The sequence below is a fragment of the Struthio camelus genome, chromosome 1 (genome assembly GCF_040807025.1).
Source record: "Struthio camelus isolate bStrCam1 chromosome 1, bStrCam1.hap1, whole genome shotgun sequence".
Classification (NCBI taxonomy): domain Eukaryota; kingdom Metazoa; phylum Chordata; class Aves; order Struthioniformes; family Struthionidae; genus Struthio; species Struthio camelus.
In genome coordinates this window covers 189,266,777-189,282,037 of record NC_090942.1, presented here as the reverse complement: position 1 = coordinate 189,282,037, position 15,261 = coordinate 189,266,777, and the positions used below count along the sequence as shown (strand labels likewise).

General features: G+C 39.5%; 1 protein-coding gene across 1 annotated transcript in view; it reads left to right on the top strand.

Annotated features, from left to right (window-relative positions):
- The window catches only part of VWA8 (von Willebrand factor A domain containing 8), a 181,202-nt gene that overhangs the window by 41,353 nt on the left and 124,588 nt on the right, over positions 1-15,261 (top strand). Inside the window, exons 9-12 of the mRNA XM_068929726.1 lie at positions 336-440; positions 6,427-6,558; positions 7,928-8,062; positions 8,145-8,222. Coding sequence (XP_068785827.1) covers positions 336-440; positions 6,427-6,558; positions 7,928-8,062; positions 8,145-8,222 — 450 coding nt within the window. The remainder of the gene's footprint in view (positions 1-335; positions 441-6,426; positions 6,559-7,927; positions 8,063-8,144; positions 8,223-15,261) is intronic.

Here is a 15,261-nt window from a genome sequence, read left to right as displayed (position 1 = left end):
ATTAAATATTATAAATTGCTATGAATGAGTAAATAAGTGTAGTGTAGACTTCTGATCATACAGATCCATTTCTAGTAGTACCATGAAACTCAGTTATCTATAGTGCGGTCTGTCTCTTCTGACTTTTGATGTCTGCAGGTAGCTGAGCCAATCACTGTAGATTCCCTTTATGCACAGGAGTAAGAGTCACTTTTAGGGCACAGTTCACCTGACCTATTTCAGATATTTACATTGTAATGAATTGCACCTGAGAAATGCCTGTTTTGAGATTAGGGCAGCAACTGGATGTATTTTTTTTTTTTTTTTACTTTTTTTGTATTTTTAATTTGAATTAGGATTCCTTTCCTATGATGTCAGTCCAGCGTGTTGTTGAACGGCTTTACCCCTATAATATTTTCCTCAGAAAGGAAGGCAGGACTGCTGTCAAAGATGCATTAAAAGTAAGTATTGTGCATTGTAATTCGAGGGAGCAGAGGGTTATGACAGTAGTTCTCATTAACTAGTATCACTTCATTATTTCAATTAGAAAAAATGAAATAATTTAAACAATCACATTACTGCTGATATTCAAACAGTATTTTAAAGAAACCTTCGTATGCTGATAGATTTCATTAGCATGAAAGGTAAAAGCTTTACGTTCTGTAGAATATTCAGATCTCAGTTCAAGAGGACATAAAACCTTTCACAATGTAAGTAGTTGATTAACTTAGAGTAGCTACTTGGATGGTTAAGGTAGTCAAGTGCTTAAAAAATACCTTCTGGCTTTTGGCCTTTAAGAAGAGATATTCAAATAATGATAGAGATCAGATAGCATGAAATATGTTCAATGTGGCATGGTCTATGCATCATATTAGTCTCTATTTTTAGTCTTTATTAGCCCTTTTTGGTTTGTTTTTGGCCTGATTATCTGTTCTGTTGTTTTTTATGTGTTTGTTAGTAGCTTATCAAGCTTGTAATTGTGCTAGGTTATTCTGTTTGTTCTTTTAAAACTTTAGCTGTTCTTTTAAAACTTTAGCACAGTGTTACTTTTCCATCACCTTTGAATATGTTGTAGGAGTTGCTGAAAATTAGCATTTGCAACCCAGAGCATCTTACGTAGCTTTTTCAGCACTGTAAGTTAGACGTTACTTGTACCTGCTGGGTACAAAGGTCAAACTTTGCTTTTCCTAAAGCCAGCCCTATGTGCCAGGGATATGTTTGTAGCCTGTCTCTGTGCCTGCCTCCCGTATGCTGTCTTTTTTCACTGGAGCACAGCCATGAGTTCCCTGTTCAGTCAAGCCAGTCTCCTACGTGTTCGGGACTGGCAGTTCCTGCACTTGGAGGAGGTTGTCTGGAAAGACCTGCTAGCTTTCCTGGACTCCTTTAACCTTCAGACCTGCTTCCTGTGGGATCTTACCTACCAGTTCTCTGAACAAGCCGGTCCGGTCTCCTGAAGTCCAGGCTCTACAGTTTACTATGCCTTCCTCACTCCCTCTCAGGATCTTGAACTCCACTATTTCATGGTCACTACAGCCACGGCCTTTGATTAGCACATCCCTAACTAGTTCTTCCTTGTTTGTCAATAACAGAGTCAGCTGTGCATCACCCCTGGCTGGCTGGTGCAGCGCCTATATTGAAAATTTATCCCTGATAGCAATCCAGCCTTCTGGAAGCTTGTGTCGCACTGTCTTTCCCTTCCAGCAGATGTCAGGGTGATGGACATTGCCCATAAGAGCCAGTGTCCGTGATCCAGATTTCCAGCTGTTAGCAGAGCAGTAACACCCATTTCTGTTCTTGATACACCCTTATCTTAAATCCTTTGTGCCATTTTGTTTCCCCTATCAGTTGTGTATAGTGTATGTTCAGTATCATTAGTTTCCTCTGTTTTCCATTTCTTATATTGAATTTTATATGTTGTGCCGGCTTTTGCTTCCTTTGTAAGACAGGTTTATTTGATTGATAAAACTTTCCTTCTCAGTGATCATCTACTTTGTAAATACCTCCCTGTTATGAATATTTTCCTCTGTTATTTTTCCTTTTTGGTACTCTTTCTCATCATTCCTCTTCTTATATAAACTTGCTGCCTTATTGTCACCAAGTACGTGTATTTTTATTCTGGAGTTTCAATCTATTTGCACACAACAAATGTTAAGTAATAAATCTTAAAAATATAGAAGGTAACCATGCGAAGAAACTTCTGTTTATAATGCTGTTTTATCAATAGTAGTGCTAAAAATGCATTAAATGTGGACAAGAAATTATTTCTTCCATTCCACAAGAAATGTCGGGGAGAGGAGTCTGGCAGGACCACGGTAATTTCTTAGTTTTAAGGTCTCTCTACTTTCCTACAGCTTTTCAAAGACTGTCCGGCTAATATTTGCCAGTGAGTGCTTCTCTCTTGAAATATATTTACAACTGATGGGTTAATTTGTGTGACATCAGCTAATATTTAAAGAAAATAGAAACAAATCTAATGTAATTAAATGTAAAGTTAAGACATCAAAACTGGATGCAGACATGGCGAAGTAATTGTCTAACTGATGCTGTATCTTAACTTCAGAATGTCTTCTGTTTCACTCGGCTGTCGCAGCTGAGAAGTGAGGTAGCTAGCAGTTAGACTAAAAAGCTGCTGTTAGAACTTGAGCCTGTTAATTGAAAAAATCATATGCTGCAGACACTCTCTTCCCAAACATGATCTTCAGCTTGTGTAAATCTTTCCTTACATGCCTCCCTGCTCCCTGAGACTCCAGCAAGTCCTGGATATTCTTCATAATGTTTACTCTTGATAATCGGTTAATGTAAGGTATTGACTTATACCGTCCCTGCCAATGAAAGTTGCTTGTTACAGTGTTAGCCTTTGTGTAAAGACACTTTGAAATGCAACCTGCTTGTCGAGAGGATCTAGATGGAGAAATTCAAGAAAATTCTTTAAACTAAGCTTTTCTGTAGAAGATTTAGACACAGACAAATCACTGCTTTTCAAGGAAAACAGCCTTCAGTGAAGCATTCCCAAGCAGTGAGCTTAAGCACATATGAAGTCTTCCACAGTAATGAAATTTTCTTTCCTACATAGTATATATAAATAGGCATTTATAAAACTGGTCATCTTTATTTAGGTTGAGTTTGGTGGTTTATAGGGGACTCCACTCTTCTGTGCTTATTTCTTCAACGATGTTCCATATGCTTTTAATATTTTGCTTCAGAGTAGTCAGAGATTTTAATTTTACTTTTTTTTTTTTTATTCTTGCATTCCTTTTGCCCACTTGGGAAGCACCCACAGATTTTTGCATTTGTATCAAGTGAATCTTCCCATTAGATTTTTATAAACACCATATAGATCGGATTTGTCTTAATAAATGAGCAAACCTGTTTTTGTTTACTATCTAAGCATTTAACTTTGCTCTAAGAACCTTCTCAAATTTTTCCTTGTTATTTAATGTCTTGATTAATTTGGCATTTCTGCAAAATGTGCCTTATTCTTTTATCAAATAAAAGCTTGTTTGTTCCTTTTGACTTGCATATTTTGTGTTATTTGCCCACCTTCTTTAATCTAGCCTGTCTTCCTCCTTGAATACTGTTTTCCTGCTTCTGTATAAAGAAACTCTTCAAGCTACACAGCTACTCTCTCTGTGAGAGTGGGCTAATGATTCAGAAAACTGGAATCATCTTTCTTATCTAGACAATTTTCACTTCACTTCTAAGATCTGTCTGTTGCAAATTGTGGTCTAAGAAAGGCTATTTTTCTTTTTTTTCCCCCCAAAGTCATTTGTAATCCTTGGGGTTTTGTATTAATGAATGCTCTTAGTGCCAGTACATACCATCATAGTGGAATCTGTTTTTCACGCTTCATCTATTTACCCAATCTGGTACTTGCAGCTCATGTTTTGCTTCTAGTGGGATAGTTCAGCCCTCTTGTTCCTTGCAAAATTCTCTTTCCCTTGCAGAGAATTTTCAACAACTATCAGTTGTCTTTGGATGCCTGCAGAAATCTTTTTGACTACCTCAGCTGTCTTGTGGGCTCAGCAGAGCAGCTATCTGTAAATATGTCTCATTTAAGTTCTCTGTTCCTTTGACCAGCTGGATCACCAGAGTATTCTTCTCAGGTTCCATGAGGAGACATTGCGGATCATTAGATACCTCCAGCTGTTCGGAGTTCCTCTTATTCTTCCTGTTCTCTAATTTTTACAGTTTGTCTATTCTCGTGTGTTTCTAGATGTGCAGAATGTGACCTGGTGATTCTGGACTGCCAAACCTCCTCTCTTGTTTTTGGTGGCTAGCCTTTTCGTTTTCTTTCCTCTTGAATCTGAGGCTAGGAGGCTGCCCGTATCTGGCTGTCCAAGTATCTCCCAAACTTCCTGATACTTAATGTAGTCAGTAGTTGTCCTTCCAAGCCACAAATATTTTTTCCTTTGCAGCTATCAATTTGGATTTTGTGTAAAGAAAGTCATTTCTGGCTCAGGCAGAATGTAATGGATGTTGTACATCCATTTCGTGCCATTCTCTGATTCCATATCTAGCTATTATAATTCTGGATGTAGAACTGTAAAGAAAGTCTGTCTCACTTCGGAAGCCGCAAAAAGTTATTTTGCTTGCTGCTCTTGTTCAGGAGTAAGTATACTAACTTCTTTTTACACTAAGCTGTCCAGTTCAGTGGCATCTGCATGCTAACAAGTGATATTTGAAATCTATTGTACAAATTCAGTAAGGATCCACAGAGATACAGAATCCACTTTCACTGTGCTGATTTGTGGTCTAAAATGCTAGCTGTAGGGTCATCAACAACATAAAAAAAATCCACCTAAGAAATCTTAAACTTCCAAGAGTGTCATACTTCTGTGCACAAGATCTGTTCCAAATCTTCATTATTTGATGCTTGTATTTGTGCAGAGGCTGTTGGTACAAATAAAATCTGCTTGCTTACTTACAGTTATCTTCTCCTGTGAGTATCTGAGTAGTGTATTTTAGAGTTTTGTGTATAAGCAGATTTGGCCCTATCCAAACTCCATTAACTTAATAAGAATATTACAATTTACTAATGAATATATAGATTTGAGAGTATTTGAGTTCATTTCTTAGAATCATAGTTTGAGCATTTCTTAGAATCATAGTTGGAGCATTTCTTAGAATCATAGTTTGAGATACTACTCAGTATGCATTCCTATCTTCTGTTGTTGTTCAGACCTTTAATGGTGCTGAAGTAGGCTCAGCTGTTACCATAAAAATATAATTTCCGGCTCTTTTTTTTTTTTTTTTTTTTTTTGCTAAAGTACGTTTAACTTAAATTCATGTTTAAATATGAAATTTTTGTAAGTACTTGTTCCAGAAAAGGAATTTACAAGAGTGATGGAGAGCCAAAGTCTTTATATGAATGCTTTTCAGTAATCTTTCTGAACCTTAGTAGGCAGGACTCTGAACAGTACTAGTAATAGAACTACATGCTTCTTAAAAATGATTTTACATTAATGAGTTCTGTTAAAATTTTTTTTCCAAGAGTTCTAAGGAGTTTGACTAATATTCCATTTTCTCTTCTTTACTCAGCTTTTACTCTGTTGAATCCTGTGACGCCACGATTTCAGTAGATTTTTAGTGACTAACTTTTTCATGTATAGCCCCTCTGATTTAGTGTTAGGTTTCCCCTCTCCAGCAAAACAGATTTTTACAGGGTATTAAAAATGCTTTTCATGCTTTCTATATACACCATGAAATAGAGAGTGTAATATTCAAATCTATATACACCATAAAATAGAGAGTGTAATATTCAAAAGAGATTTGGAAAGGCAAGTGGTCAGTTTCTTGTCCTTGTTATATCCAGAACATACTGAAGGCTTAATTTGTACAAGCTGTCCTCAATTTTCATTGCATGATAAGGCTGCGGAGCTAAGTAAACACAGTATTTGATGTTTATTTTTATTGGTAGACAGACATTTAAATCTGCAATTGGTTATAATGGTCTGCAAAGATTGATGCTCTGTTATTACACATGCTAAAGGCTATTATCCGTTTCTGTTATTATTTTGATCCGTCTGACTAAGACTCAGTAAAATCACAATAGGTTATTTACCTTTTAAGTCTATCACTACAGTCAGATTAAGTAGATGGCAGTTCTTTTGGGTCTGATTTTAAACGAAGTGTAAAATATACCAGCTATCAAAAGTTTGAACATACCTATGTGAATTCTTGATTTCAAAGATTACTGTTATTGTTTAAGACTTACTTGAATTTGTTTTCAAGAGATGTAAGCAGCAGTTTCTTCACTGAATAATGAGCAAATAGAGACTTTGACTTTTCTAGTCGTAAGGCTCTTAAAGTAAATGAATTTAGGACTTCACAAGAAATTAATCTCAAATATGCTTCTGGCTGTGTTTTCAGGAGGAACAGTTTTAAAAAATTGAAAGCTGTATTTAATAATTAATTCCTCCACCCTTGCCTCCACCCTTAATTCTACAGCGTTTTGAGCTACAGGATTCAAAAAGCCATTTGCTTCCCAGAAGGATTACAAAAGTAGAAAGCGTACATGGAAACAAAACCTTCAAGGCTGATGTAACTGTCCAGATTGGTGAAACAGAAGTGATGTTCCAGGTATTAATTCATATATTCATCAACTATACATATTTGTAGTTATCACTAATTTAGTTCTGTCTTATCCAGAATTTGACACCTATCCTTGATGCTGAAACTCATTTGCACTGGATATTTAATTTTTGGTAGTGTAGCATGATATGTATTAGAAAGTCACTTAGCTACTGGAGTATTAGATTATGATTAAACAAGATTTTGTCTTCAGATAAGCTCATACTTTTCTACCTTTTATTCATTTAAGTATCTTGTATTAAAACAATTGCTAAAGAACAGATGAAAGAACAATTCTAGATTTCTTATTTTTTATTGGATTGGCATTATACAGAGTACATGTCGTGCGATGCTCTTGGTGCTGCCTTCTCTTTTTCTTTCTATAAAAACAATAGTCCGTCTTTGTCTACACCTCAAAAAATGTAGAGTGCTTGTTGATATTCTGACACAGCATATTGGGAAAAGAGAACAAAAATAATCACATCAAATACGATTAGTTTGACTTTCTTCCAATGAAGTTTATGACCTGCTATGCTAGGTGGTGAAATAAGGTCTTACTCAGGAAAGAGATGCTGATCTGAGAATTTGAAGTGAATGCTCTGTTTGAAGAGACTAGAGAGTCTCTGTAAAGAAGGTGAATTGAAGAGAGTCAGAAAGAGATCATAATAGTTATATTGGTGAGGAGAATGTCCTCAGAGAGTTTGTACCATGACAAGATAAAAAGGGGAGCAGCAGCAAACAGAAATTTGTCCGAAAAAGGTGAATCTGTAAGGAGCTGATTGGGCTTTTTTCTGAGGGAAAGATTTTTGCTTTAATTTGACCTGTAGATGATATCTGTTGAAAGTTTATCTGCAGAATGTCTCTTTGGGAAGACGAGGACATAAGGAGTTTGCAGGTGGAGCAGTTTCCAAACTGAAACGAGGAGGTGGGAATAGAGCAAGGGTCTTAATGTGGAGAACAACTAAATATTGCTACTCTCCAAAGCTCTAACCAAAATAACCCCTTCAGGTTTTTACAATGCAGATTGCACCTTCTCTTTCTTATTTCTCTGATGAGCAATAAGGAATTATATTGGTGACTTTTTTGTTTTGGCTCTAACATGAATAGCCTCAAGTTCTTTGCATACCCGAAGGCTACTGTTGAATTAGTTCATATTTGCTTATTTTTGTCATTAAAAGTGAGAAAGGGAGGGATGAAGGAAGTTAGGTCTGTTACAAATTATACAATGTTAATTTTTTAAGTGAAAGATTTAGATTTGATAGATGACAGTCATCAGCAAACTATTACAACATTTTTGGTGTAGTGTGACCCAGTCCACATGAAGTCTAAAGCTATTGCTATATAGTTTATTTAGCGTTTTGGTTTTTTTTCTATATAGGTTCCAGCTGGGACTGGACCATTAAAACAACATTCTGGATCAGATTCTTTCATAAGGACTCCCAGTCATGATCAGCTGTTGGCAGAAATGATGCAATCCCATATGGTTAAAGATATGTGCTTAATTGGAGGAAAAGTAAGAATTAAAATTTCTTCTGTCCCTCCTTTCCCTTGTTCCCTAGAATATAATCTAGTTCTTATTTTTTTAACCTTTTTAGGGCTGTGGCAAAACAGTTATTGCTAAGGAGTTTGCTGATATACTAGGATACAGCATAGAACCTATCATGCTATATCAGGTGAGTAAACTATTTGCTGGTGCTTTTAATGTATGCCATTTGCTTTTAATATAGTCCAAAATATAACACACACAGGTAGATTCTCTGTGTAAGATGGAGTCTTCATATACAGCTGCAGCTTTGAAAATCACTAGTATGAGGAAAAAAATGAAGGATAGCGAAGACTTAAAAGGTAGCCAAGTTTTCTGGTCATTACAGAACATTTTTTACTCTCTCTGTTAGAATGTTTGTCTGTAAAATCTTTTCTGATTTGCAGTGCTAGATGCTATGCAGCCCAGGCAAAATAGGTAGTACACTGTTATTACATATACTTTAGCCCTGATACTGCTTTACTTTCAAAATGAAGTCAATATAATGAATACAAAAGAAAGATAGGTAATTTACATAAGCAAAAAAGTAAGGAGAATCATTTAAAGGAATAATTGTTCTCCTAGCTGAAAAGAATTGACAACTCATGCTGTGATTTGGCGTGACTGGGTGTCATAAAGAAAACCTTGTCTTTCTGGTCTTCTCCTCTTTGGATTTTTTTTTTCCCTTTGAAGTATGTTTCCTGCCTTTAGGTCAGAGTGGTGGCCACTTGTAATTGCATGTTGGATAGCCCCGGAAGACCTTTTCTCCTTCCTTTTTTGTCTGTCCATATGCTGTGAAATTTTATAATGGAATTCTCCATTATTAACATTATTTTCTTACTATTCTGGAAGGCAGTTTCTTTACTGTATTGAGAATGCATAATGCCTTTTATGTTTGTGGGGATATTTTAAAGTTATTTTTTATATTCCATAGGCTTAATCTTTCTCTTGTTTTTAGGTTTGTTTCTTCTGTTACCAAGATCTCCTAATATCCTCTTACATGTTTATTTTTTATGATGCCTAGCACATATACTTTTTAAAATATTGTAATTTCTGTGCTTTTTCTTTGCTTATATTTCTGTTTAGTCCAAAGATTCCAGTTGTGGCATGGCTGTGTTGCAGTAATATACAGTATTACGGTACATTGCTCATAGGTACTATAACAAGCAGGCAGTAATCTTCACTCCTTAGCCTAGTTGTTGATGATTTACTCATGTTGTAACCTAGGGTCTTAATATAAATATGACTTTAAAGACAAATTTTGGGGAAAATATTCATAAACCTTTTTTGTAAGGCACACAAGCAGTTGACTTAATTGCCTTGGAACGACAGTCATGGGGTAAGATGACAAGAAAGAAGAACTGGAGAAGTTATAAAGGCCTCAGGGAGCTTTGAAGGTGGTGACAAGAAGCTTATTATATTGAGCACATTTTTAGAAGGTTGGAGAAGTAAGTTTACAATAATTGAAAAGTTTGAAGCACAGTGAATGTTTTGACTGAGTCAAAATTAAAGTTTGAATTTAAAAAGATTAAGAAGAAGTGGTAATGATTCCAAAAAGTCTGGGCATACAGATTAGCAAGGGAATGAAAGATTTTAGCGCTGTCAGTTGTCACAGAGTACATGTAATAGTAAATGTGGAGTTGTGAGGCTGCTATAAGTCTAGGGTTTTTTTCTTTCACAGAGTCACAGAATGGTTGGAAGGGACCTCTGGAGATCATCTAGTCCAACCCCACTGCTCAGTCAGGGACCTCTAGAGCACATTGCACAGGATTGCGTCCAGGCGAGTTTTGAATATCTCCAGCGAAGGAGACTCCACCACCTCTCTGGGCAGCCTGTTCCCAGAAAAAGAAGTTTTTTCTCAGGTTCAGATGGAATTTCTTGTGCTTCAGTTTCTGCCTATTGCCTCTTATCCTGTCGTCGCTGGGCACCACGGAGAAGAGTCTGGCCCCATCGACGCCTTCCCTTCGGATACTTGTACACATTGATGAGATCGCCTCTCAGTCTTCTCTTCTCCAGGCTGAACAGGCCCAGCTCTCGTAGCCTTTCCTCATAAGAGAGATGCTCCAGTCCCCTAAGGTTGTTTGTAGCCCTCCACTGGACTCTCTCCAGGAGTGCCATGTCTCTCTTGTCCTGGGGAGTCCAGAACTGGACACAGTACTCCAGATGAGGCCTCCCCAGGGCTGAGTAGAGGGGCAGGATCACCTCCCTCGACCTGCTGGCAGCACTCTGCCTAATGCACCCCAGGATCCCCTTGGCCTTCTTGGCCACAAGGGCACACTGCTGGCTCATGCTTAACTTATTGTCCACCAGGACTCCCAGGTCCTTCTCGGCAGAGCTGCTTTCCAGCAGGTCAGCCCCCAGCCTGTTCGGGTGCATGGGGTTCTTCCTCCCCAGGTGCAGGACCCTGCACTTGCCTTGGTTGAACTTCAGGAGGTTCCTCTCCGCCCAGCTCTCCAGCCTGTCCAGGTCCCTCTGAATGGCAGCACAGTCTTCTGGTGTGTCAGCCACTCCCCCCAGTTTAGTATCACCAGCAAACTTGCTGAGGGTGCACTCTGTCCCTTCCTCCAGGTCATTGATGAATATATTGAACAAGACTGGACCCAGGACTGACCCCTGGGGGACACCACAAGCTAAAGGCCTCCAACTAGACTCTGTGCCACTGACCACAACCCTCTGAGCTCGGCCATCCAGCCCGTTCTCAGTCCACCTCACTGTCCACTCATCTAACCCACATTTCTTGAGCTTGCCTAGGAGGATGTGATGGGAGACAGTGTCCAAAGCCTTGCTCAAGTCCAGGTCGACAACATCCACTGCTCTCGCCTCCTCTCCCCAGCCACTCATTCCATCAGAGAAGGCTCTCAGACTGGTCAAGCATGATTTCCCTTTGGGGAATCCATGCTGACTACTCCTGGTCACCTTCTTGTCTTCCACATGCTCAGTGATGGCCTCCAGGATGAGCTGTGCCATCACCTTTCCAGGGCTGGAGGTGAGGCTGAGAGGCCTGTAGTTTCCCGACTCTTCCTTCTTGCCCTTTTTGAAGACTGGAGTGACACAGGCTTTCTTCCAGTCCTCAGGCACCTCTCCCGATCTCCAGGACCTTTCCAAGATGATGGAGAGTGGCCTAGCAATAACATCCGCCAGCTCCCTCAGCACTCGTGGGTGCATCCCATCGGGGCCCATGGATTTGTGGATGTCAAGTTTGGACAAATGAACTCTAACCCAATCCTCCTCCACCAAGGGAGAGTCTTCCTTTCTCCAGCCTTCCTCTCTTGTCCTCAGGGTCTGGAATTCCTGAGGACTGGCCTTAGCAGTGAAGACTGAAGCAAAGAAGGCATTCAGCAACTCTGCCTTCTCTGTATCCTTTGTCACCAGGGCACCCGCCCCATTCAGCAGCGGGCCCACATTTTCCCTAGTCTTCCTTTTGCTCCTGATGTGTTTGAAGAAGCCCTTCTTGCTGTCCTTGACATCCCTTGCCAGATTTAATTCCAGAGGGGCGTTAGCCTTCCTTGTCGCTTCCCTGCATGCTCTGGCAATGTCCCTGTATTCCTCCCAAGTGGCCTGTCCCCTCTTCCACACTCTGTAGACTTCCTTCTTCTGTTGGAGTTTTGCCAGGAGTTCCTTGCTCATCCATGCAGGTCTCCTGCCCCCTTTGCTGGACTTCTTCCTCAGAGGGATGCACTGCTCTTGAGCCTGGAGGAAGTGATGCTTGAATATTAACCAGCTCTCCTGGAGTCCTCTTCCTTCTGGGGCCCCACCCCATGAGATTCCTCCAAGTAGGTCCCGGGAGAGGCCAAAGTCAGCTCTCCTGAAGTCCAGCGTTGCAATCCTACTCATTGCCCTGCTCCCTCCTCAGAGTATCCTGACCACCACCATCTCATGGTCCCTGCAGCCAAGGCTGCCCCCAACCTTCACCTCTCCAACTAGACCTTCTTTGTTTGTTAGTACAAGGTCTAGCATTGCACCTCTCCTCGTTGGCGTCTCCACCACCTGAGTCAAGAAATTTTCCTCAATTCTCTGCAGGAACCTCTTTGACTGTTTGTGCCTAGCTGTGCTGCCTTTCCAGCAGATGTCAGGGTGGTTGAAGTCCCCCATGAGAACCAGGGCCTGTGATCGTGAGGCTACTTCCAGCTGTCTGTGTAGAAGGCCTCATCGATGACTTCCTCCTGATCAGGTGGCCTGTAGTAGACCCCCACAACAGTGTCACCCATGTTACCCTGCCCTTTAATCCTTACCCAGAAGCTCTCCACTTGCTCTTCATCCACCCCGAGGCAGAGCTCCACACATTCTGGTTGCTCCCTCACATAAAGGGCAACTCCACCATCTCACCTTCCTGGCCTGTGTTTTCGAAAAAGCACGTAGCCGTCCATGACAGCATTCCAGTCATGTGAGCTATCTCACCATGTCTCTGTAACTGCAACGAGATCATGGCCCTGTGACTGCACACAGATCTCTAATTCTTCCTGCTTATTCCCCATGCTGTGTGCATTGGTGTACTTTGGTTTTATCTAGAAAGTTCTTCAGGTTTCCTGACAGCACCTGAGGTTGTTTTGCAAACCACCAGTTCTGTCATGCTTAACTGTAATCTTCCATAGCCAGTAGTATCTTTCTACTTGGTTGCACGATATTGTTGGTCTTAGATCTTGATGTACTCTAACCTTTATGTATAAACTGGAAAATTATGAGATTAAAAAAGGTAGTGGCTGAATTTGCCAGCTTGTCATGGTAGGGATCACAGATCTAAGGTTTTCTCCATAACCTTGAGGAATGAAAATACTTGCAAGTAAAAAATGAAGGAATTTCCCATGAGGTTGTGAGTCAAAATACACGAAATGTCACAGGATTTACAGTTGTAGGTGATAATTGGCAATGCTACAGGTGACCACTTGCGTCAGATTTCAGGCAGCCTGTTGATCTCTCTCTCCCTCTCCCTTCACTTAGTTAAACATTTCCCAGGCAGCATGGAGACCTCCAAAGGAGGAGGTGGCAGGGGCAGTGGCAGCTGATTTGGAAGTACATGGAAGTACACACATGGGCGTGTGGGAGAGATAGAGACTGATGGAAATGGGAGGTGAATTGGAAGGGTTGAAACAGACAAAAAATGAGAGAAAATAGAGAAATATTAATGCTGATGGAAGAATAAAGATACATTCTGTTTTCTGTTCCCCTGTAGAGCTGAGAGCGTCCCCAGACAGGTTTCTACTGCTTTTCCGTCCCCCAAGATGCCTTTAACTCATAGAGGCTCGGACTCGGAATACATGTCTGCATAGATGGAGTCACGCAGAGGAAAGCTCTGCTCCCATGCTTTAACCTGGCCAGATGCTGATAGGCGCCACATGCGAGCAGACATGGGTTGAAAAGCCACATAACAAGCATGTAACCTCCTCATAGTGCAATGTTGTGTTCATGCTAATGTACTTGGCCTCTCAGTAGTGCCTGTTATCTTGTGTACAGCGGTATATTAAGATAGGTGCATAGTTTCTGAGGCAGTATGGAGTGTATCCAGCCAGCCTGCATTTTTTTTTCTGCACTTGTCCATGCAAACATGTTTTAAATCATCCCAGGAAAATAACTTTTGCAACTTGACATACCCAGCCTAACCCTTGTTTTGTTGTACACGGTATGGCATTGGGCAGTCATCACCAAAATTAGACAATTTATTTGGTCCTGGAAGCTTAAAAATGTGGCCAGTGTTTTTCAAAGTCTTACCTTTAAATTAGTGCAGCTTTGCTGAAAAGGACCTGAGGACTTCCCCTTAGGAGATGCATGAGAAGAGCTGACGGTGAAATTGGTTAACTCAGTAAGCATTCTTCTTTCAGAGGGATCTGTAATTCCTACAGAAATAAATTCTTGGCCAAGGGCTTGAACTAGTTTCCACTGCAGTGAACCTTTCCTTTGGTTTTGCCAGGATTTGATCAAGCACAAAGGGCGGAGTGTTTTTATAGAGAGATATCTGTATTTTGGTGATACCCAGAAGGATTGTGAAGGCAAGCAAATGACTGTTGTGAGCTCGTTGTTGAGTATAAACTCATGTGTAGATACACATCTAATTTAGGATTAAACATGCCTGTATTTACACAGATTTACTGTATACGATATCTTATATAATCTCAAAAGTTATTACAAGAAGAAAAATGTAAAACATAATTGAATACATCTGCAGTATGCATGTTCTGCTACATTAAGAGGTACATTTGCTTTTCCTTAAAAAATGTGATAACAGATTCTTTGTTTAGCATATTAATAGATAATTTAACATCAGACCAAATGTTGAATATGCTAATTCATTCAGTAGTTGAGCAATTAAGGCAATGAGAAGTTTGAGTCTAAATCTACCAGATTTACTACTTTTTTGTTTCAAGAAAAAAGGGGTTTTTTGGGGTTTTTTTGGTTTGGTTTTTGAGAGAAAGGCCAAATTGTCCTAAATGTGTTTCTAAAATTTTTCATGGTTGCTTTATTCCTTCTGTCTGAAGTTGATTTAGGAGCTCAAACAATGTGAAAAGGCATATTTCTTCATACTGAATTCACAGGAAAAAATGTGATAGGTGCTTTAAAAGCCTTTATACTGTGAGATAAGGATCAAATTTATCTAAACCAGGGATTCCCAAACCTTTTTAGCACTTAGATCATCTTTTATAGTAGAAATTGTCCCATAGAACAATTGCTGTCTCATTTGTGATCTTTTACATCATTATTTTGATTTCTGTTTGTATAAAATTCATTGTAGGCAAATTGTTGACAAAGGACAGTCATTTTAGGAAAGATTTATTTTAGTTGTCTCTTAATGCAGTTAAGCAACGGCAAACGAGAAGCAGCAGCAAGCCAGCTCTTTGTGGATTGTAGGTTGGGAACTTTTAGTTTTAGAAGTTTAAAATAAAACATTTTCTCCCCCTGAAGTTTCAAGGGAGAAAAATAATGTTTTTATAGTGATATTATAACAATTTTCCAACAACTCACTCCTCCTTCCTTTCTCCCCCCAACAAAAACAATCTTAAGCACATCGCTAGTGTTTATGTAGAGTGATATTTGTTTCTATGATTTCTTTTTTCTTTTTCTGCATTACCTCATAATTTTTCTTTACCAATTCCTTCCTATTTTTTATTTGAGAAACATTAACAAAATGTGAATCCAAATTGGCATGAAAAGCAGGAAACAGATTTCTTCACCTTGTAATCGCCAAGAACATGATTATC